This window comes from Etheostoma spectabile, chromosome 2, assembly GCF_008692095.1.
Source record: "Etheostoma spectabile isolate EspeVRDwgs_2016 chromosome 2, UIUC_Espe_1.0, whole genome shotgun sequence".
Classification (NCBI taxonomy): Eukaryota; Metazoa; Chordata; class Actinopteri; order Perciformes; family Percidae; genus Etheostoma; species Etheostoma spectabile.
Genome location: NC_045734.1, coordinates 20417278 through 20442057, shown reverse-complemented (window position 1 = coordinate 20442057; position 24780 = coordinate 20417278). Strand labels below are relative to the sequence as shown.

The 24780-nt window shown below is 38.0% G+C and overlaps 2 protein-coding genes and 2 non-coding genes across 7 annotated transcripts; all 4 read right to left on the bottom strand.

The window, feature by feature from the left end:
* Positions 1–3711: 3711 nt before the first annotated feature.
* Positions 3712–11180, bottom strand: nsmce1 (NSE1 homolog, SMC5-SMC6 complex component). Of its 4 annotated transcripts, none has more exons than XM_032530521.1 (8): positions 11062–11180; positions 8675–8806; positions 7934–8055; positions 6919–6996; positions 6202–6348; positions 5438–5554; positions 4529–4655; positions 3712–4084 (listed from the first exon to the last, which is right to left on the bottom strand). In XM_032530521.1, the coding sequence occupies exons 2-8, from the start codon at positions 8790–8792 to the stop codon at positions 4050–4052; spliced, it is 744 nt and encodes a 247-aa protein (XP_032386412.1). In that variant the 5' UTR covers positions 8793–8806; positions 11062–11180; the 3' UTR covers positions 3712–4049. The 4 variants fall into 4 exon arrangements, with proteins under 4 accessions (XP_032386412.1, XP_032386396.1, XP_032386403.1 ...); XM_032530505.1 differs by having other exon boundaries at positions 11055–11164; XM_032530512.1 differs by having other exon boundaries at positions 10939–11079.
* A 1518-nt stretch (positions 11181–12698) lies between these two features.
* Positions 12699–20665, bottom strand: LOC116698416 (vacuolar protein sorting-associated protein 37A-like). The gene is given in 13 exon segments (XM_032530348.1): positions 12699–14008; positions 14133–14221; positions 14291–14434; positions 14972–15040; positions 15147–15205; positions 15322–15449; positions 15643–15713; positions 16237–16439; positions 16442–16452; positions 17483–17586; positions 18449–18566; positions 18670–18744; positions 20210–20665. Coding segments are annotated over 12 exon segments (1170 nt in total). The 5' UTR covers positions 20317–20665; the 3' UTR covers positions 12699–14008; positions 14133–14140.
* A 1094-nt stretch (positions 20666–21759) lies between these two features.
* Positions 21760–21975, bottom strand: LOC116670820 (small nucleolar RNA U3). Its single transcript, XR_004327134.1, has one exon. It is a non-coding gene; the product is annotated as a small nucleolar RNA U3 (small nucleolar RNA).
* A 735-nt stretch (positions 21976–22710) lies between these two features.
* Positions 22711–22926, bottom strand: LOC116670777 (small nucleolar RNA U3). Its single transcript, XR_004327118.1, has one exon. It is a non-coding gene; the product is annotated as a small nucleolar RNA U3 (small nucleolar RNA).
* Positions 22927–24780: the final 1854 nt, after the last annotated feature.

Here is a 24780-nt window from a genome sequence, read left to right as displayed (position 1 = left end):
GTGATACCACAAACAAAAAACTCCTTAGCTCCTACAAGGTTATATTATTTTATATTCTATACAGGTGTGGTTGACAAGATGTAGAAGGTATGTGGTGAATTGCATAGTTAATGGCATAAATAATGGAATAAGATAAGATAAGATAATACTTTATTCATCCCACAGCGGGGAAATTCCTTCGTTACAGTAGCATTCTCAACAATAACAACAAAACAAACAAATAAATAAACAAGTAAACACAAGAAAAACAGGCAAATAGTAGACTATGAGAAGAAGGTAGACTGAAGTAAAGTGGCGTCAAATAAAGGTTTTGTAAAGTAATGTGCGGTTGCCATAGTACAAAAAACAACAACAATATTGCAGTGTAAGTAAGTGACTTTAAAATTAAATTGAATATGTAATTAAAGTAATAAAGCAAAAGTAGGTAACCATAATATAAGTTATATTCATCTGTGACCAAAAATAATATTGAAAAAGTAAGTACTCATCATAAATCATGTCCTAGTTATTATAATTCAAACTTTTTGGAGCCATATTTGAGCTGATGTGGTTTAGGTTGTGTTTTAGCCACATGGTACACAAACACATTTTCAGAAACGAGATGTTATCTTTCAAATGATGAGTCACATACATGCAGAAGCCTTGCAATTCTTCTGTTATAAACCTTTCCATATGGGCATACAAAATAGGTGAAAAAAAAAATGAAAAAAGAAAAGTGTGTATTAAAAGGTTAATGAGTTCAAGGACAAAATACTAGACAAAAGGTCTACTGAACTGGAGTTACGGCATTTCTTCTGGCAAAAGCTGAATATATACTATTATTGAAGTGACACAAATGTACAATACTTTCCTTTGATATATGGTAATGTGAAAGTAGTTATAAAACCTGACACTTCTCACCGTAAAAAAAGAAAAAACTGAATCTCTAAAATAATTGGTTAAACCAATTGATAAATTATTATTTGAAAACACTGCAGAATGATTTAGGTTTTGCATTGATATTATTTAGGACTACACACACAGACTTATCTAACTCATCAGTACCACAGAGGATACATTCGTCTCAACAGTAACAACAAAAACAAACAGATGTTATGGTTGATGGCAGTGTTGTGTACCAGAGGGACATGTTCACACCTTGTAAACATGTCTGATAACACATTAGTAAACCACAGGACAATTCTAGTCAAAGGTGTTAATAAACACATTTTAGCATCAACGCATGATGTAACCATATCCTCTTTACACTGTGAGCCATAATGTCAGCTGGGGTCAAAATGAAGAACAGTTATGTGCTGGTTTGTGATTACAAATGGACATTGGCGATGGCGCCATCACAGAGTGACAGTGAGTTGTTACAGGCATGTTGTTACCAGGACCCTGAAACTCTGAAAGAAGCCAAATGAAATTCAGTCATCATTATTTACACCTGTGCTTGTCCTACTGTGAAATGTCAACATGTCTTCTGTTAAAAAGCCTGCTGCGGAAGCAAACACACACTATTACTATTCAGTCACAATCTTTCTGGACTGACTACCTGGTACGTGTCATCAGGGGCCTGAGGCCACAGCATCTGCCTGGACGTTACATGGGATCCATAATAACGCCATTGTTACATCAGTCTATATTCTTGACGTTCCACTTCCGGGATTGCTTCGCTGCCTTGGGCTTTCTTTGAGTTGGCATTTTTAACTCTGGTGGATTTTCGGATTTTCCCGGTGCTTAGCACAGCCCATGCATTTGTGATTGGTTTAAAGAAATGACAATAAACCAGAGCCTGTTTTCCTTCCATCCCAGAATGCTGTGTGGACTAGACAGACCCTCCTCTGCAGGTCTGACAGTGGAAGACTATCGATACATCTGCTGCTGCAGGCAGCTAACGTTTGATTAAACTACCTCTATGATCTTTGTACAACAGCTGTGCACAATCTCGAAAACAGTGGGTTGTCCCCTCAATACAGTGTTGTAACACCGAGGCTGGGAAGTGAAAGTCCACCTAATGTAGACTACTAAGTGGTCAACTCTCCCACCTCTCAGGACAATTGAGACCTCTGTCCAATGCAGCTGCCTTGAGACAATAAGGAGAAAAGTTAAGGCCACTGTGGACTGTATAGCTGTACCTTTTGGGAGAGGTCAGTGAAACCTAAGCATGATGTTATTAGCTGCCAAACCTGTTCCTATTCCGGTTTGTTTTAGGGCCACCTTGGCTAATCTTGGGACACACCTGCCCCTACCTGAGCATACAGTAAACCAGATACTTTACCTCAGCTCACCAAAAATACACACTTTTTCAGGATGGCACTGAGTCCTGTCGGTTTAAAGCACTTCAGTATTGTGCCCACAATACTGATGAGGTCGAAGTAGGCTAGAGCTCCAAACTACTTGAAGAAAAGTTTGATCAAATTGTCCTAAACCTTGGAGTTTGATGAGAATTTTGGGGGAATCTGCCAGTAGCCCTTTGTCAAACCAAATGTAAGAGCAAGCAAATCCTTGGTTAATGCACAACCCAGCTGTGGCTCAGGACGTAGTATCCATTCACTGCAGGGTTGACAGTATGGTTCTGTCCCCATGTCAAAGTGTTGTTGAGCAAAACAGTGAACCACAAATTTCTCCTGATGCTTAGGCAAGTGCCTTACATGGTGGCTGTCTGAACTGCTGTTTTTCAGTGGATAGGCACCTCAGGTTCATAGTTGCTCAGCCAGTGGCTTGTGAGTACCCCCACAGCCGCTTAACACCTCTCACCTTCAGCACCTCCAGAAAAGGTCTAAGCTTTTCTTCAGCCAATGCCATGGGTCAACACATCTAGATCCTCGCCTTTAGCTGCCCTAATTATATAAACCCCAATGTCTATCCCTGCGGTTGGGGGGCACAGACTGTTAAAAAAATACTGGACGTAGCAGGAGTAACGTAAACTATTGATTTATGGAGCAAACCCCTCCACAATAAGGTGGAAAATTATCTGTTTGATTAAGTGAATCATACATGTATGGATTTAGCAGCAATGCAAAACTAATATAAGTCAAACCATAACCACTTTGAAAAACTGTTTAACAGCCGACTTTATGATTTGTTTCCACTGATTTAGGCATTGTTGGGGGAAATTACATTTAACCATGATTTCATATATCCTTCCGTAGGATTCATATGATCATATTATTAATTACTATGCCTTTGTGTTAAATGACTTCATTCAATTCATTTTCTTATGTGTCCTTCCTGAAAGCAGAGTTGACAGCTGTCGACTCATCACCCATTGAAGGCCGGTACAGATGTCCAGAGCTATGTTTAAGGGGGCAGAGTTGGGACATTTTCTTACTGTACGTGACCAAATGACACCAGGTTGTCTTTAGCAGCTAAGATAAACAACCGCTAGAGATTCTGAGGAAGGGGGAAGGATGCAGAAAAGACCTGGAAACGGCTCCAACTTGTCTCTGTTATGACTAATTGTTTTGGTAAGATTAGGCACGTTCCCAAACAAGGTCTCCTCTTGTCTGGTAAAATGAATATAAGACCATGTGTTTTCTGTTTAACTTTGCCAGACACACACTATTACTGCTGTCAACTCTGTGAAATTGTTTCGTCAATTATGCTTTGCAAAGTACAATTAAAATTCCATCGAAGACCAACTAAGTACTTTTACTCAGCTGTCTTTATTTTTGTTTCAACAAAGTCTCAATTCAAAACTTCTCTTCTCCTGCTGTAAAGAAAACTCCCACAACAGCCTGAAATACCAGATGCAGAATCTTGTTGGAGAAAATGATCATATATGAAACAAAAAGTGTTTTAACATTACATTTTGAGAAGCCTTCTTACGTTCTTAATAATTGCGCTTAAAGTGGCATATACGAGGGAGCAATCTGAAAATGACTAGAGGGATGGAATAAAAGACGGAACCAACATTTAGATGCAGATATATTGCGTAAAAAATTAGCACAATAAGAAATGGCATTCCTTTTTGTAAAAAATAACTATAAAAGATTGTTATATTAACAGTTTGGTTTATTACAAAGTTATTTTAAAAATACTAAACACATTTGATGCTGAAATCCTCATCGCCTGGACTGAGACCGGGGCCGTCTGACTTCTGTAATGAACAAAATAAATAATATGTGAAACAAACAAGCAGAGAGGGATTTCTTGTTTGAGTCACTTGCCATCCATACATCTATTCATTCTCATTCTATTTATAATGATGTACATCTAAATAAAGTCTAATTTACGATGTGGTTTTAAAAGGTCAAATAAATCAAAAAGAAAACAAGGCCAACATATTTATGATAATAAAATAGTGTAGCCATTTTTAATGCATCATACATTTTAGACAATATATCAGTATATTGTACCATAAAATTCCAAATGTATAATTACTTTCCAAAAATCTAAATGTGATTTTTAAAAAGTAGAACATTCTGTGTACGTATCTGGAAGTAAGTCATAAATGTATGTGGATCTTTTAGATGTGCATCTATGTAATGATTGTAGTTTGTAATATGTGTGTCAACAGTATCTATAAATAAAGAAATAGTACCAGGGATTTCATGTGGCCAAAAGTCATCACAAGCTGGACAACGCGGCTCTGCTCTTCCTTTGAAATATCTGGCCACACAGGGGTTGTGTATTTTTATACCACATGTAGGCTTCTCACAAATTTGGCACTGAAAACAGAAATTGAGATCAGACTAATACTGTGACCAAACCTTTTTTGTGAAGATCCGGTTTATCACACATGAACTAAAGCAGAAATCATTACTGTTTACAAATGTAACCAATGTCAATGCAAGGTAAAGAACAATGCAACCTGACAGGGTGTAAAAACTAACAAACAAATTAATTAATTACATATTAATCATATCTGTTTGTTTGTACTGCAAAAACACATAAAATCCTGCTATTAAAAGAGTGAATTCTTGGTCATTCATATTCATGTAGTAACTCAACAGCAAGTCTGTGTGACTAATGACCTCTCTACATTATAATCATATTTACTTCAAACAGCTTCAAGTAGTACAAGGATCTAATGTTAGTCATTTATTTAATTAAAACATTTGATTTCGTACTTTTATGGTCATGTTTAAAAAAAAAAAAAAAAAAAACACAAAATAAACAAATGTTTTAATGCCGCAGCCCTTCAATTACACAATTGTACATCCTTGAAACAATTATGAGTGTAATCATTTAACTATAGAAGTTGGCCTTCAAGTTGGCGTGGTCTACAATTTTCTTTACTTAATTAAACTTAACATTACTTTAACTTCTATACTTTAAGTAGTTTTGAAACCAGTACTTTTACACTTTAACTTCAGTTCTTCCCAATAAGGCATATACAGGAAGTAGTATTGAGAGATTCCCAATTAGAGAACTGCTTCTAATTAATTTCATTCAGGTATTTATGACAGGGTATAAAGTTTATACATACTGCAACAGAGGTAGCACTTACCTGAAAAGCAATGTTGCGACAGATGTGGCAAACTTTGACCTGGTCCTGGTACATTGAGCGAATATATGGCTCCATCTCTATAATACATCTGGTGGACAAAGTGTATTCACCCCGTTTCTACATTAATGAACAGAAATAAGTCACACAACAAATTAACCAACAACAAAAGTGTTTAAATGCTACTGCAAAGATACAGGTCAAATGTCTCTGGTGAGTAGTGAATGTGATTTTAAAATGTAAAAAATGTTATATTACAAATGTAGAATGACAAATTGTGTATATTAATTTTTCACGATTTGAACAGCAAAGTTTGGTTTGCGGAATATTAACAAGTGTGTCAAAGCTACAATCATGATAGCCTAGCTTAAGATGATATTGTGTTTTTGATTTTCTTGTTATGCACCAATCTTAAATAATATTTTAAATCTTTCACCCCCCTGAATTGCAAAACCTTACCCTCATTCAGTAACCTAATTCCCCAAAAGGTATGAGTAACACAGCCAGGTTACTCAACCCACCCGGCTGATAATCAACATCACCAATATTAATCTTAGAGAAGGTGGCTAACCAAAAAGACAGCCAAACTAAGTTGAATCGCTTAATAAAAGTGCCCCCAACTGAGATTAAATGAAAGCAGTTAAAGTGCTTGAATTGATCTAAAAAAAACATAGATGTCTGTCCAGGCATAAAGTGTTAGAAGTTTGTAGAAAAAGGAGCAGAGACTCCATAACTAAATAAGATTTGGCGTAGACACTGTGTTTAACCTCATTGAGCCATTTGTCATGCACGAGTCGGTTCAAGAGGTGCTCGGTCTCGCTCTTCTTCAGCTTTTTGGTGGTCAGGATGTCGGCGCTGTTCAGAATATCAGTGGAGGAGGCCTTGCCATTCTCAGAGCAAACGATCAGGTCCATCTAAATCAGAGCAGCTCAAGTTAGTCAGGAGGACACACTCTGCACACTGAAGAAGCCATCACCCAAACATCTGTGCACTTTTCCCTTGGCCTAAATCGGACATGTAAAACTGAATAAAAGAAACAAAATTATTTAGGTGTGCAGGCCCTTTCTGACTGAAGATTCGCTAAGCAAGGGATTTTAAACATATTGCGATATTTTTTAATATATATTTTTACCTAAAAATTTAATTTTTACCTGCTGATCTTACCCAAAATAAAAACCTCAACTGCACCTTCTAGTGGAATGAAAATGAAATTGATTTTTATCATTCTAGTATCATATAAGTTGAATTGAGGCAATTTTATAGTAAAAGATCGACACTGTGCGTCCGTGTATCCATACAGTAATGCCATGAAAAATATCACAATACTATGCTGTATCAAGCCCCCCCACTACAAAGGTAGTATTTTATAGTAGTTTTATTTACATTAGAGCTTCACCTTTTACAATACACGGAGCGACTGGATTTGGACAAAAGTGTTTCCAAGATGTTGATATGCAGGATTTCCTTGAGTGGATTTAACTCACCGTTTTCCTGAACAGCTCCAGCTCATTGTCAGCGTAATCTGACGACATCCTGGTGACATCAGTCTCAGCCATGTTCACCTGGACAGGATTAAAGTCAAACAGTGAATAAGAATTCTTCCATGTGGTTTAACACACTTTGAATGCAGACTAGGCCTGCCCAATTTGGGGAAAACTATGAATCACAATTTTTTAGCTTAGAATTAATATCACGATTCTCTGCCAGAATTATTTTCTCACAAAGTGTAATGTTTCTTGCACACATGAACCATGACAACACAAAGCAAATTGACAGTACCAAACATAGATTATTTTTAGCACCTATAGCACATTGTACATCACCACAAGCCTGTAAACATCGAGGCTTTAATGAAGAGAAGGGAGAGCGTTGCAGCACTAGAGAGCGCTTTAACACCCGTTTTATACAGTCTATGTTTTAAACATGAAAGTAGTAGCGTTTGTGATGCAGTTGGCTCGTAAAATTAAATCAGTTGAATTAAAAAAATAAAAGTTTGCAATTTATAACAATTACTCGTGCAGGCCTAATGCAGACAGCTTTCTTTTGAGGTTTATAAATTAAAGAAGACTGCAAGACTATTTTTTTGTTTCATTTTTAAATTTCATTCACCCCTTACTGAGAAACTACGCAAACTGACAGATGTTTTTATGTAAAGTGATTCAGTGTCCCTGGATCTTGGATCAAGTGAGCAACTATTATTGATGAATGATCACATCCGCATAATGTGGTTCTCAAACAGGTCCCATAGAAAGGGTGAGCTTAAAAAGCAATTGTTTTTAGATGTAATCATCTTAATTGCTCAAATACTGTAACAACAAGATTTTATTGTTAGGCAAATAGAAATTTCTTTTGGGACACAGTTCACAGTACTTCACATCCGTCACCACACAGGTTCTAGTCCAGTGTTACTCGCACTACCTCCACTCCTAAACCAAAATGACTTGTGACTCACTTAAAAATAGTCACTAATTAGGTCAAACAGCTATTAAACCCACTAACCAATGCATAGAACTGGTCACCGTTGTCTTCGGACATCCCTTTTCTAATTTGCATGAACAAGGGCTGCAGCTTTGAGTTGATGGTTTCTATGAAATCATCCAGTTTATCAGGGACGTGCTGTGCTGCAAAAACAAAACAAATAAAGACCAACTTTGTTAGCATCAAGAAGACTTGTGTAACTCAAGTTTAAACTTCTCTGGTGGCCTCAAAGAAGGTGGTGGCCATTGACTGTGAAAGGGTGGTGATAGAGCTCAATATTAAAAGGGACTGCCTCAGTTTACCTGTCCTAATAAAGACCAGCACACCCAACGACCTGGTAAATCCTGGCAATTTTGGATTCAAGTGTAAATATAGTTATTTTGGCAGAAAAGTTACTTCTGTTTAAAAAAATGCCTAAATCCACTTTTCATTTCTTGTGCATTTCAACCCATATTTTAAAGTCCTTTATTGGTGAGATTTTTTTGTCTAATTTAAAAAAAATTGGAATTTAACTGTAACGCAGCAAATATTCATGAAGTATATACAGTTAAAATGGTCTATGAAAAAGGCTATGTAAATACTGAGTTGAACTTCAAAAAGGTACAAATGATTAAAATAGACAAAAGACTTGTTACAGACAAATCTATTATTGTCATTCAAGGATCTGCTATAAATCCTTTGATCTGATACAGAGGTTATTTTTTTACTTATCCTGGATCAAAACCATCAGTAACTGGCAATACTTGTATAAAAATCACTCACTGTTATGGGTTTCACAACAATATTGATATAGCGTCCTTGCACTTTGTTCATCAACGATGCCATTGGCCATCATGGTCTGTAGGAACCGTCGATGGCTGTCTTCCATCTGTCGTGACATGTCTCTGGACTGATCTAGACAGAACACAGATTCTCATTCAGTCTTAAACTTACGATATATTGGGAAATTATTATTCAAGTAAAGTACTGTTAACCCAACCATCACATGATCAACCAATGCACATACAGAGAACAAACACCCCATGAAGGAGCCACTATTTTTGGTGAAAACTATTAAAAAAAAATATGGGGCTTGACCAAAAAGCATTTAACGGGTAACAGATTTCAGTGTAGGTCAGCAATCTTGCTGACTTTGTTAAGATCCAGTGTTTGTTGTAAATGTGGCTGTTTCTATGTGTCTATATACCTGTCTTGCCTATGTTATCTGTTGATGCATTTGTCTGTGTATATTGTCACATGCATAAAACAGACTGTGAAAACAAATCTCCCTCATGGGACAATAAATATCTATCTATCTATCTTACAAATGCAATTATGCTTTAATGTTAGGTAACTTATCTAAGAACACAACAGGACATCACACAAATGGTCCATTTCAGTGATGCTCCCACCACTACATAACTCCTGCAAAAATCCCCAGATTGCGGCCTTTTGCCCTGCCGTTAGACTTGTGCACTGGTATGAGATGAAAGCGGTGGTTGGGAATAAGATTGGGCTGCACAACCTGCAGTTCGTTATTGGCTGGGGGTTACTACACACCTAGGTGGGGTCCCGCACTATAAAAATGAAAGGAAAGAGAGAATCCAGGCAGAGGTCAGGGTCTTACCCATGTTGGGTAGGTGGGAATGAGATAGCAGATAAGGCAGCTAAAATGGCACTGAAAAGAGACATTGATTTAAAGGTATGTGTTGGGTATGTGTTAAAGGCTGGTCTGTCACTAAGAAAAATATTACAGCAGTGTGGCAAAGGAAGTGGAATAGGAAAATAGAGATCCTCATTATTTTTCAATTCAAAATAGTGTACAGGCAGAGCAGTGCTATTTGGTAAAAGTAAGAAGACAAAGGTGTCTAGTAACAAAGTACAAATACTTTGTTACCTTCCTTAAGTAGAAATGTATCTGTACATTCTACTCTATATATTTTAAAAATAACCTTGCTACTCCTATTTCAGTTCAGCTTGTTTTCATTCCGGCTTGTCATCGTTCAAAAACAACAAAAACCTATCCGGTTAGGGGGAATCCAATGCCCTCACAAATTCCTGCAGATAAGCATGGATGTATATTTATATATTCTAATAAAGGCTATTGATAACATACCTCTGTAGTTTGACTTTTTGCACCAATACAATACGTACAGGCAACTAGTCATCATATCTTCCACTCCATGAAACACATGTTGATTCTCAGTAGTACACATTTATGGTAAAATGCGTTCATTTTCAATGGCACTAAATGCGGCTGAAACAGGTGCATCCCAAATTTTTCAACGTTAACGTTTTAATATAACATTATAATCATTATGGCCTTTAGTAACATGTTTTTGGGGAGGTGATGTAGTGCACAATAGGCCCCTGTGGCGTGGTCTACAATTTTCTTTACTTAATTAAACTTAACATCTCTTTCCCTTACATTACTTTAACTTCTATACTTTAAGTAGTTTTGAAACCAGTACTTTTACACTTTAACTTGAGTAAAAAACTTGACACTTCTACAGAATTCTTTTTGTACCAGGGTATTGAATGTGAACACTTTTGACACCTTCTCATTGAGGATGGACTTTGTAAAACCTGCAAACAGCAACATATTGTTCAACATGTACATTTGGATTGTCTTCGATACAAAAACGAAAGAGAACAGTTGTTCTCTGCGCTATGTGACATGGGGATACAGAACGGGACACAGAGATACTTACTAAATCCCCCTAAACATCAATTTGAGAGAGTGTAAGCAGTCCTGGATTATATCTCTGCTACGAGACTACTCCGCTGAAGTTGACAATATCTTCGTTTGATATGCTAGCTAGTGGCTAACTGAAGTTGTAGCTAATTTGGCAACGTCATCGACTTGATCAATCTTTTAATAATCACTGAGACTGTATAGCGTTACAGCAGTAACTGACTTTTGTTAGATATTAGTTTTATTCATTATTTAACTAGCTTACGTTAATGCTACATAAAAGTGTTTCAGCACCCCCAAAGTAAGCTAACAACAAGTAACTGTTAAGTTATAACTGTCAAGGTTTGCTAACCTGTGGCAAAGCAGACCTTAACGTTTTTCGGCCGCTCTAATGTTCGAGTACTCAGCAGAAACGAGCTTCTAAAGCCAGAATCAGTAATAAATTGTGCACAGGTTTGGCTAGTTTACCAGTTACCCTTCCGCTGTTCGCGCCTTGTTTTTCCTCCTGCTTCTTCTTCTTCTCCTCCTGTCGACTTCCGGTAGTTGTGTGCCTTGTAGTCTTCTTTACTGTCTATGATAGTCTCATGTGTGGTGAATTACCGCCCTCCCTCCCCGCAGCTCCATTAAAAATCATGTGCATTATGGTGCCACACAACGAAATTAATATCTCAAAATCTCTCCCAACACTGGACAACATATTAGTGTTGAACATCTAATTTCACACCCATACGTATATTCATAGCAATGCAAACACATCTTGCCATTTCTCTCATCTGCTTTATCTTAACCTTGCAACTTAACAGCAAAATACAAAATAAAACAATTTAATTCCTTCCTTTTGATGAAGATTAAAAAGATGCTATTTCCACTGTAAATGTCTGCAAAAATTGGATGGATGCAAATGTAGAGTTGGGACAATACCTTGTTAATGTCTCTCTGGCAGAGGTAATGCCTTGCCCAGTGACAGTTGCAAGTAATTAGTAATCAGGACAAATAGGTGATAGCAACCTCTTTAACTACTTGAAATCCTGTGACCTGTGATACACCAACAAGATGGTTTGGAAAGATTCCAACTAGTTAGTAATAAAGTTCAGCACTCAGTTGTTAGTTTGGTTAGGTCATTGAAGTCAGGTGTAATGGCTTCTATTGAAATGCTTAATTTTCCATACAAGAATAAAACCTGCAGAGTATGAGTGTTTTCCCATGAGCCAGCGTGCTTGTGTGCCTCTGCCGTTCCTGTTTGTATTAAACCTGACACCCCTGGGTGTATCAAGATTTAATGGAGCAGAGATTTACTGTAGATAATCCATTACTGATAAAGTCACCTGTATATTTTTAAAGTCATTGCAATCTACATTAATTTACTATATTTTTTAAAGTGACTATTTGTGCTTTTGTGCTGTTTAGAAACTGATTGTTATATGGTAGCATTAAAAGTTTAAGCTGGGAAATGTCCCTTAAAACCTTCAACTGTAATGCAACTGTGTGAAAATCTGTGGAAGGACACACAAGACAGCAACTTTAAGACACTGTAATTATTGCTTTTCCATGAGTATTTTGTGGGATAAAATTAGAAACTTAGGTTTTGAAGGTGATAATAATGTGTAATAGTTCAGCATTAAGTATTCAGAGTATCTTCGTTGTTATGAGGTTAACAAGGAAGTAGGTGGTCTTGGTAAGCATGTTAACAGTATTTATACTGAACTTAATTATTGTTATAATCAAGATAATGCATCCAGTGCTAAACTATTTGTGCTAACATCTTAAAGTGCCTATATTATGCTAATTTTCAGGTTTAGAATTGTATTTTGAGGTTTTACCAGAATAGGTTTTCATGGTTTCATTTTGTCTTGGGTAGTGATGTAGAAAGCCGTGCAGATTTTGAACAGCTCACCCGGGAATGAAGGCAGAGGACATTCAGACACCTGTATCTCACTCAAAACAGCATGGATGTTTTTTTTTCCAAGTTTGTATGCGTGTTGAAGCACCAGAGACACAAAATAACACCCCAAATCCCAGAAAAAGTGATGTCATGATATGGGCACTTTAATCAATGGTGCAACAGTCAGAGGGCTAACAGTGATTGTCAAACAAAAAGTAAAACAAACAAGATTTATACTAAATGCTTTATTAGTCCAACAAATTAAATAAGAACATATAATACAAGGTGTCTGAGTCTTTGATTACAATATAGCCTATTATTATTATTAACATTATTTAAATACAGTATCCAATGTCATTGAGTTTTACCGCAGCATTGAACATAACATTGTCCCAAATCTTCTGAGGCTCTTCACCAAAAAAGTTCAAAAGGTGTCAGAAAATAGACAGGTTTTCATAATAGTGCTCATCATAGTCAGTATGTTTACATGTACACAAATAATTTGATTCATGTCAAAAGCACAGAATGAGGGTGATAGTGTGATTAAACCGTTTATATGGTTTTCTGTATTCTGATTTCCCAATAACCTCCGTTTACATAACGTGTTTGTTAAACTGGTCAATGTTTGAAAGAATTTATGTTAACCTCTGGTCAACATTTCATTAACCTCTCACAAACCTAATGCAGCAATTAAATACAAACAGGTTTGTTATTTGGATTACATTCATTCTGATTTTGAGGTACAACAGATAACATGCACCCCTTTAACCAAATTATTAATGTAAAGCAAACATACTGATATCGAGGCTGTGTTCAAGACATTACTCAATGGGGAAAGCCACCAACTTGTTAAAGAATTGACCACTGTCCAAAAGTATACATGTTGGAGTATACATGTAGCATAGAACAACCAAATCAATGTAAACAGCAGTTTTGCAGTGTCAAAGGTCGGTTTTCTGTCTGTCCGGTAGGACCTTTCTGGGATAATAAAGCAAGGACTTGACAATGATCTTAGAGAAAGGAAGTACAGACACATAAGCATTTTTTAACACTTCTTTTATAGTCACAAATTCTTGCCCACTGCATGAAACTAAATGTCAAGATTGGGAGTCATTTCCTAAACTATTCAAATGTGTCACTAATAACTCTGATCAGGTGCAGGTGTTGCTCTCAACGTGACATAAATATAGGAAAGAAACACAACTCTTTGTCATCCCTGTCAAGTCAAAACTGGACAAACAGCATATGCAATAAAAATGATCCAAAATGTGATCAATCCTTAGTAACATGGTTGGAAAAGCTAGGCATGTGTCACTCCTTTGGCCCTCTTGTAGTGACAAGAGCTTACCTATCTTGCTCTATAGCAATCCAACTTCAACAGTATTTTTAGCCCAGATGTGGGCACAGTGGGTTTCTTTTTTTAGCCCACCATTGCAATTAGTGTCTTCCAAAGTGCCCATTGTTGACTCAGTGTGCTTTTCGTCTCCTCAAAAGTCTTTATTCTTTTAGTTGGCAGCAGTTGGCTGAGAAAACACCAAACCTGAGAAATAAATGTAAGAAGTAAAAAAGGAGAAGGACGAGATGATGATGACAAAGGGCTGCCTTCTGCAAAATGGACTGCAAAAGAAACAGATGACTTGTCATCTGTCTAGTGTGGTTTGTACCTTGTGTTCTAGTGGCTGGTAGGAAACGGTCCATGTGTGTTGATGGACTGTTGCAATTTTTCCTCTTTGGCCCTTCTGCTGTGGCAAAGCTGTGGAATAGCACAAATAACAGTCAATACAACTTTCTTTTAAAATGTAGTGCACTTCTGGCTTCTCACCGTTCTCTTCTCCATGAAGCTGGTCAGGAATTCGTCTATGTCCGTGCGTCCCTCCAGGAAGTTTTCAGCCGTCTCCTCCGACTCCTCCTCAGCCTGGTGGGCTGCAACTTTTAACCGGGCCTGGAGAGTACTAAGACTGCAACTCTAGTGGGGGTTAAAGAAAAAAAAGACAAAAGAAAGAAACAGAGAGACAAAAAGAATCAGTGGAGCATTTCAAGACATGTTTAAGAATGTTTGGGTTAGTTCCTTTGAACTCTTTTATATTTCCTCCTTTAGTTTCATGACTTGGTAAAAACAATGTGGTTGTATGGTTTACTGAGAGGGAGAGCATAATAGTATCTAACAGAAGAGGATCGTCAAAACCCAAGTGCTTATATGTAGTAGGAGACAGATGATGACATCTAGTTGCTAGTAAGTCAGGACTGAGATTAATATTCAGCCGTTTCATGTGTTCCTAACTGGTGGGTGTTCTGATTGACACAAGCCATTGAATTATGCTCAGCTTAAGCTAAAAGACTTAACATAGATTTCTTTGTGCTCCTACAATAAAAGGGAACAACCCAAATGTTTAGTTTCAAGTCATCAAAATGGTTTGAATTAAATTAAAAAACATCAGCAGCTTTAAAACAAATAGGAGCATATTCAACCTATTATGATTTAAATCACAGTGTAGCCTCTCACCTCACTGAGCTCATGCTGTCTCTGCATTCTTGTCTCAAAGGACGACTTCATCTGAGTCAGCTGTTCATACTGTCAACAGACAAAGCACACATCATAAGCTGTTAGACAATAGCATGAATGTGTTTGTTGTGTGTGTGTTTGTTGTTTGAGAGAGAGACTGGATGTAACAGCTGACCTTGTAGAGCATTTCTTGTCTTTTTCCTTCCAGCTGTGGCTCCATCTGAAGATTTTTCTCTGTAAGTGACAAACAGAGATGCACAAATCTTTGGACTCAACTCAACTCAATTTGAACTTCTCTTTCATGATTGAAACATCAAGACCTTCAGTCCTGCGGCAAAAGAGGAACTTACTAGCCACATCAACTATATTGGTGATCAGCTCTTCTTTATCACTGGTGACCTGTTTCAGTTGTGGCAAACTCACAAAGAACTCCTGTAACAAATCCTCGTTTTCAGACATGTTGGACAACTGGGCCAGACTAGGGTGGGGTGCAACAGAGGTGGTAGACATAGGTAGATGCACAGCAGTAAGTAAGAGAACAAGAGAACACAGACATGAATTATAGATTCAAAAGACTGTTTTCCTTTATCTCAAACACACATTATAACCAGCTAACACAATATCTTAATTCAAAGATTATTTGAAGTTGACAATATTCGGGAGTACTTTACTTCAAGTCACAGAGTTCAGGAAAAGACTCAGGAATCTCAGGCATCTTGTACATGTGTCCGTTCAATCCAGCCTGAAACAGACAGCATTAGAGTCAGCAAGTAATATTCTTCAATGAATTTACGTCTCTGTCGACAGATTCGTCTGAACCTGAAAGGTAACTGGTTTGTGTAAATAGCGGTAAAATAACCACATAAAGACAACGATCTTATCTGAAAGCTTTGCTTAAGAAATCCAGGGTTGTCAGTGTCAATGTTTGAGAAATTGTTGTGCTACCTCCTGCTTTTTTTAATAGTTGGATGAACCTGATGCCTTGCAAACTGTCAATGCTTGATCTGTTTTTTAAAGCACTGGAACGTGGAAAGCTCCTCTGTGTTCATTCACGACAAGCTGTTTACAAGGTAACACTTAGTATGTGTGTGTGGTGTGTGACTTCTTATTATATATATATATTATATCTATATATATATATATATATATATATATATAATATATATATATACACTTAAAAGACTTATAGCATATTATAGTTCTTTATAGTTTGTAATTGTGCTTAGAATGGATGTTATCAACCCACTTCTCCATTATCAGTGTACCTGTAGGTCTCCAGTAGGAACAGGCAGTGGCAGGTCAGAAATCACTCCGTATGGGGCTGGAGCTCGAGGGGGCCCATGGCCACCATCGGCTCCTGGGTGAGGCATGAGAGCTGGAGCTGGGCCTGGCCCAGTAGGCGCCGTGTGACCGGGGCCCACGTGGCGTGGACCGTAGTGGTAAGCCTGAGGGGTAGGAGCCATACCCACGACTTGTACATACTGATGGTAAATGCGGGAGGATATGACATTATTTCACTAAGGCATTAAAAATAGTAAGACATTATTTTTTTACAAGCTAGGTCTTTTTTTTTTTTTTTTTCAATGAGGGGCCAGACTAAAAAACTCTGAGCAGATTCACAACCAAAACTGTGTGTAGGCTACACACAAATACAGAAACACGCATAGTGGCCGGGTTGGCTCAGTTGGTAGAGCAGGGGCACATATACATAGGGTTTTATTCCTCGACGCAGAGGTCCAGGGTTTGAGTCCGACCTGTGACAATTTCCTGCATGTCTCTTACCTAGCTGTCCTTTCCATTAAAGGCGGAAAATCCCCAAAAATAATCTCTTAAAAAAAAAAGAAATATCCATACTTCTTTTAGTATGTTCTATATGTCTGTCCCACAGTTTTCCCTAAATGGATGTAGAAACACCCTTAAACACCATTTGCATATGGATAGTTGTTTCCACTCCCCGTCAGAAGGATAATCAATGATTTATTTATAGCTCTCGTGTTGAAACAGACTTTACAGGGTGCTTTACAATTCAGGATCAAATGAAAAGATTACTAACAGGGAGATAATGGCTCAAATGTAATTAAAAAGAATGATGAAATGTATCACTCATAAATCATTCAAAAGTTCATAAATGTGCCTTAGATTGACATTTTGCAGAACTGTGGCGACTAACATAAATAATAACACAATCAGGGAAATTGGAAAATGACCTAAAAAAACAATGCTACCTGTCTCTCAACTTATATTCAATTGCCTCCTTATCATATCCCCCGCAGCTATCTCAGCTTAAATCCTGTGTTGGCCTGGTCTGAGGTATGTGTGAGATGCGCACATTCCAATTTTATAAAAAACGGTTTATGATAGGCATAGCTCTACGCCTAGTTTATACATCTGGCCTCAGGAGACTTAATCATACTTCATTCAACTGCATTATTTCCTGAACTTTCTGTTGTAATGAACTTTACCAAGAAAGTACTGAGAGACATGTGTCCATGAATGTAAGAGGAAACTCACTAAGTAAAGCCAGCAGGGCCTGTTGACATCAAGGCAGGAGGACTTTTCCAGAACTCATCCAGCAGACTCTGAATGACCTTACCCAGATCGGAGTGCATCCCAAACTACAACATAGACAACAAGTAAAATACTTGAAGGAAAGTGAGATCATAAAACTAAAGCACAAACTACCAAAGAAGTTAAATAAAATAAGTGGATATTCTTATTTGAGAAGAAAGATGCAAGGAGAGAACCATGAAAAAGGAAAAAACAAGTTGATGTTGCTACAGGCTATTGGGAAAAATCTGGAGAAGGCTGGAAAACCCAGGTTTGGAGGTTGCGCACTGGAACACGGGCAATGGCACATCTTTCACTATTTCAAAGTGCACCCCCACCTTAGATTTTCTTTTCTTCCAGACATTTTCAGCTAAAGATTTAAATCCCTGTTGCCAAGACTCTTTTCCATCAGTCACGGATCATGGAAAGTGAAACTTAAATCTGTCATGGGGCGGTTGGATTTATATACACACTTTAAAAAGATTTATTAAAAGCTTCTTTCTTTGCAAATTTGAATTTACAGCATTATATGTTAATACTTACAGTATATCATAGGCTGTATATTAACGTATTTGACAAAAAAAGGTAATACTTTGAGCCTCTGCGAAGCTTTGACTGTAAGATTAGCAGTTGAATCAGGCTCATTCAATTAAAGCATGGAATAGTCAACTATTAGGGGTCCCCCCTATCAATTATGATCAGGTTTTTTTGAGTATGCTGTTGATGTATTTGTACATGTAAACAACACTTTCTTGTTTTGACATTGGATACGCCCCTATTAATCGACAAAGATGATCAGAAACCTGAAATATCATGTAAATTCGAAAATCTTAATAGAGAATTTGGACTGAGGATGCAGTAAGGATGGGTTCTGTGCTGAAACAGCACACAGTATTTAAATCTAGACAAGAAAGCCTAGTGACTACTTACGTTAGTAATAAGAGGGCTAGTGATGATGGTGCCATTATTGCCGTCAACTAAATGATGACCAACAGGGGGGTAGACACTAACCACCGGCTTCTCCTGGGGGAACTGAGGAGGCAGCAGACTAGAGGAAAGAAAAGAGATTTGGCTTTCAAGAATCCCAGAAACAGGATATATAACAAGTTATAAAACGTGTGATCTGACTGGAAATGCAAAGATGTACTCACATGTTAACACTAATGGTGGAGTTGTTGACTGTGAATGGTATTCTGTACTCCACATCCTTCTGGATCTCTGCGAGGCTGTTGAGAAAGACAAACATATAATCAATAAGGATCAGCACATTTCAACATATTGAACATCTTCAACAAATGTTTATGAACCTTCTGCTGGTTTAGAGAGAACTTTTAATGCCTTTCATTACCCAATAACTGTACTTTGTAGCAAAACAGCATGAAGTGTAACGGCAAATGTGTTGTATTGCTGATCCTAGTATATATTTGTCTCATTGCATTACCACTGCATGGGTATGCTCCACCAGTGACAGTCGCCTACTATTATTACTATTATTGTTATTGACCCCAGAAGTAATATCAGATTTTATAAATAACCCATACCTTTCACAGTATACCTAACATTTTACCTACAACAGCAAAAGAGAGCTGCATGGCCCTGGCCTTTCATCCATTCCAGTATAGTCTATCAAGAGTATGAACTCTCTTTTCACATCCATGTATTCCTTAACATCATTGCAATGACACAAGCAGCCTCCAACACAGCACAATAGCCATTGTGGCCTCTACAATCCTATGAACTTCACATCCGTAGTGTAATCCCATTTCTTTGTAACACACACACGCACACACACACACACACACACACACACACACGAACAGTTTATGCTGGGATGCTGGCACTGAGATGACAGAGCTTCTTAGTAAACAAAGGCTAATACTTTAATCGTCACGTCTAATTAGCTAGCTCCTCCTAAAACTACATGTGTGACACGTTGGCATGGCAAACACTGGAATGATCACAATACAGGACTAGCCAGCTACTACTCTTTTCATCATACATTAAAAGCTGACTGTCATTAGCTGACTCGATCAGCAACCCCTGTGGTTCCCAAACGTTTTTTTCACGTCAAGGATCCCTAAACTGACACAAATTACCCCACATTTGACACGATTTAGTCCCTCAGGCCCCCATCTGATACAAGTTTGCTTTAAAATGGATGCAATTGCAGTGTAAATAAATGAATCGCCTTTGTGCTGGGGAATCCCTGAAACCCCCTCAAGAAACCCGGACACCACTGTGCTCCACTCAGTGGTGTTAGCAGCCAGCTAGCACAGCGCCCTGGCGAATCACACCCGGCTAGTTAGCTTTGAGAAAAGGTTAGCAAAACATTAGCTGCTCAACAAACACATTGGGGCATGTCGAAGCAGTGGTGGTGGGTCCACGTAAATCGTGTGTATAATGTTGACAGGTTTACAGAATCGCCGGGACAAATGTGTGTAAAAAGGGGCTATACACGCCATACTGTTTGTTAGCCTAACGTTCTCCCTCTGGCATGAGCCTTGTGGCTAGCTATGCTAAGTAAACATCAGCTGTACCTGTAAACCCAGTCAACAATTTTTTTTAAAATCAAAAACCGTCAGGAAACATTACATAGACTACATTCTCATTTGAAAATAAAGTGTTATATTTAAGAAGCTAATCGGCAGCACCTGGGTCTGGTTTTATGTGACCGGTTACCGTAGATTTTACCTGGGATGAGCGGCTTTGAGTGACTCGATCTGCCGCTGTCTTTGTTGCTGGAGGCTGTTCAGAGGGAGAGATCCGGAGCCTTTGGACAGGGGGAAAAGCCAGTTCATCCTCTCCTGGCGAAACCACGTACTGAACTTGGTGACAGACTGTAAAGGCCGACTACAGACGAAATGGAAGAGAAAGTGAGAGTGAACACGGTGTGGAGATTTGTGGTGCTGACTCCTGTTAGCTGTTGACGTCTCGGTTTGTTGTCCACACGATTTTGACTTTGTATTTACGTTCCAAAGTCAGACAGCATATCCTGGTGTGTCGAATAAAATGTCAACTTTGATCTACTAACAGTTTATATGTAATTGTAGCTCTGTCATTTATATTTCTGAGGCGAGAGATAATTATAGCAACCTCGAGAGTAAGCAGCACAAGCTCGAACTTATTTACGTATTACGTCACACAGCAATATACGTAAAGCGCAACTTCCTGTTTTCTTCTTCTTTTTGGTTTTGAATGGCCGTTGGCAACTATGGTCGGCAACCCTTAGACATATAAAGATATGTCTTTAAATTATATTTTCCATTTATTTTAGCTTTAATTATACTTTTTACTTCAGCTTTACCCTATTTAATATCCACCGCTATATCAGGCTTCTCTGCTGCTTTCTTCATAGATCTGTCTGCCAGTTTATTATCTCCTAAACTATATGAGCTGGTACCCATACAAACGTAGTATTAATACCAGACTTTATCAGATAGGTAGCTAGTTGTAGTATTTCAAACACTATGTCCTGTCTAGAGTCAGAGTAAAGATAATTAAGGCTTATCAAAGCTGAGCTGGAGTCTGAAGCAATCACAGCTTGCTCAGGTCTATTCTCTCCACCCACATCAAGGCCATCCATACAGTTCTACCGTGTATACAGCTAAATTATCATGAATTCTTCTAGCAGATACAATGTTTAATTGATGGATAACATAAGCAATTCCCATTTTCGTATCTGTATTCTTAGATGTGTCAGTATATATAATGACGCATTCTTCATATTTTCTCAAAATGTAACTCTGAACCCTGTATCGATCCACTTCAATAAGCTCCTTTTCCTCCAATAAGCCAACTGGAGCCTCTAACAACAGCCAATCAGGAACAACTGGATAAACCACAGAAGGGCCTATTTCCAGTGCACTTATTCCCATCATTATTACTTTTTGTCATTCCAGCACCTTTAATTAGGTCATTCTCTCTTTCTTGACAGTGCCATAGAACTGACTGACTCATATGTTTGTCATTATGACCCCTCACTCTTGCCCAGTACACAAGAGACAGCTGGTCTCTTCTAAGATGGAGAGGTATCTCCCCCATCTCTACCTGAACTGTACAGTGGTACAACATATCATGTCTTTTCAACATCAAAAAACACTGCCACTACGAGGTCTGCATCAAAGTGAACAGGTGGGAACGAAGCTGAGTTTTGCTCTAAGCAATTTCCTTACCTCACTCAAAATAACTAATATATTTGAACATCATCGATGTCACCTGTGTTGTACTTACAGAACATCACTACCACTCTGATCATATCCCTTTCCTCAGTGCTGCGTAATGAAGCATAGAACGATCATCAATGATAAAGAGCATATGAATTAAATCATTACTCTCTATCCGCTTCACGCTCAGAAAGAAATATCACGACTCATCATCGTGGTTAGCGAGACCAAACACTTTAGAAACACATTCCTCAAGTCAGAAACTATAGAAATGATCCCTGAAAGTATAGTCTTAATGATAGTCAAGGTGAAAAAAAGAGGCCATTCACAGGACAATCATTGTCACTCATGGTTCCTCACTGCCATCAACAAGCTCTTCCGGTTGCTTCCTCCAGTCATGTTCCATTATGTAAATGAGCTAGCATAGCACAGCCAATCACTGCATTACTCTTACAGCACAGCTGTTGTGCAGGAGTGCACTGAGGGGGCAGAGAGGCAGTCCTGGGGTAAAGAAAACGCTTGTATAAAAGGTGCTCAGTGAGTAATAAGTAAGTAAGTCAGTGATTAAGTAAGTTAGTAAGTAGAAAAGTAAGTTAGTAAGAAATGTTACACTGACTAATTATTACCAAAGTTCTAAATACTGGCAACACAAAAGGCCTATTTCTCTTACTGACTGAAAGAAGTCAGACAGGCTGCCTTCCATGTACAGCCCCGGTGCATTTAGGACAATGTAAATTAAGAATAAAAACATTTTCGGGACCAAATTTTAGGCTAAGAATATGTTTTGTCAGTCCAGAACATGCCATACATGAATAGGAACAAGCTAGAGAACGCTGGCCAAGGTAATTAACGTAGACAAATGACAGTAGGGATTCATATTTATATGTACGTAAAATAATGAGGTCTGCATCAAAGTGAACAGGTGGGAACAAAGTTGAACATTGCTCATAGTTCCATCTTTCCTAATTTCATACAAACACAATTGAATTACTATCAAACACAATGAATTTATATTAACAGAATATCGCTGCCACTCTGATCATATTCCTTTCCTCAATGCTCCGTGAAGAAGCAAAGAACGATCATCAATGATAGAGAGCATATGAAGTGAATCATTACTCTCTATCCGCTTCACGCTCAGAAAGGAATATCACGACTCATCATCGTGGTTAGCGAGACCAAACACTTTAGAAACACATTTCTCAAGTCAGAAACTATAGAAATGATCCCTGAAAGTATAGTCTTAACATACTACACGTTGAAAAAAAGAAGTTATTCACAGGACGATCCTTCTCACTAATGGTTCATACAGGCTAAAACCGACCGGCCATTGAGTAGTAAACAACGTTTAACCACGACAAAACCACGTCAGTAAAACGTAAGGCTAAACTGTTAATGAAGCTGTTAATTTAATGGTAAAGTCAAATTCAATAAGCCCCACAATGCTTTGCGAATTGGGTCACAAACTTTCGTGCATTTGCTAAATTTGTTGATTTATTAAAGAAGTGTACGAGGTAAAACTCTACAACTGACCGGGTTGTTTGGACAGTTAACAACAGCACAACAGAGACGACGCTTAAAGTATTAAAAGTAGAGACGTTTGGATTTAAACGAGATACAAGAAAAACGGTGCGTTGTTTGTAACGTTCCTGACAGAAACGTTGCAAAGAAATAGAGTTCCGCTTACAACCGCTAAGCCAGATTCACTTCCTTTTAGGGGTTTTCAGATGCGTCGATTTATAAAATATAAATGTTGACAACAGCCAAAACAAAACGGGTCTACAACAGCTAAAAGCGACATTATATCGGAAACCGTCCATACCCTGCATTCATTTTTTACCGTTAAAGTTTAACTCCATAGACCGTTACTGTATGGAGTCTATAATCTAACCAGAAGTTGCTTCCCGGCGACATATGAGGGCAGCATTTCATTAGGTAACTAACGTAATAACTATATCGACAAAAGCTCAGACTTACCAAGAACTATTAGAAACATTGGAACATACCATGGACTGTATAAGGAAAATACAATTACCAAGATGGACATTAGTAGCCTAAGTTGTAAAGGTGCCTTTTAAATTATGACAACTAACAACACATTTCGAACTTTCTAGAAAAGCTGATTATTTATTTACACGTTAGACCCCCTGAGACTTTGCAACATGAGGAGCCTCTCTGTCATTGGAGTCACCATCACCTACTGACATGCCCTCTGAATCGCTCACTAGTTGAAGTACCTGAAGTAGTAAAAACAATAACCATTACACCCAGAGGTGTAGTGGTAAAAAAGAGGTGGGTAAACTATACATTTTGTGATCAGGTGGACCACGACGCGATCCCCGATAAGGTGGGCCACGGCCGACCGGTGTATCCTGATGACATTGCTATAGGCTGTCATTTATCACTGGTTGTTCCTTCATAGGTCACACAATCAGTATTCAGTTCATACATTAATCGAAGTTCTTGTTAAAAAGACTCAAGAAGGAATTATATGGTTGAAATCTATAAAGTTTACTAAATGACAAAACAGAGACAACAAAAATATTCACATTTAACAATCTGGAATCAAACACCTTTTTACTTTTGTCTTGAACAAATTACTCAAACCAAACCAACTAATCAAAATAGTTGGTGATTACAGTTTATATATATATATTAAAAACCCCATTGATTTTCTCCATATGAATTTAGCCATGATGTATAAACCCTCCGAGGTAGTCAAGTCTGTATGATATCAACCTTGTAACATTATAAGAAAAACAATTATCCACTGTCTTACGTAGAAAACCTACATTACCCACAATCCTAAGCGTAACAGCAACGTTTCTGATTGGTACAACTTGCTGTTACCATAGAAACGTTTACCGTACCCGCGAAACCACAAACAGCCACAGCGACAACATTAACTAGCTAGCTGACTAGCAAAGGGAGCTTCTTGTCACTAACTTTCAGTGGACAGAAGAATGACTGAAAATAAAACATCCAGTTTTTATCAGACAATATCCTGGAATTTCACTAATGGGAAAAGGTAGCTAGGTGACCTGCAACTTCCTGTCTGAAAGGTGTAGGCTAAACTAATCAATGCCGTGGCTTTTTGAG

Bases quoted from the DNA above. Each gene is read 5' to 3' on its own strand.
- nsmce1 (XM_032530521.1), bottom strand. From the start codon at position 8,792: ATGTCACGACAGATGGAAGACAGCCATCGACGGTTCCTACAGACCATG. The intron at 8,056-8,674 runs GTGAGTGATTTT...TTGTTTTTGCAG, and splicing joins TTGTTGTGAAACCCATAACA to CACAGCACGTCCCTGATAAA. The intron at 6,997-7,933 runs GTTAGTGGGTTT...AATCCTGTCCAG, and splicing joins GTGACCAGTTCTATGCATTG to GTGAACATGGCTGAGACTGA.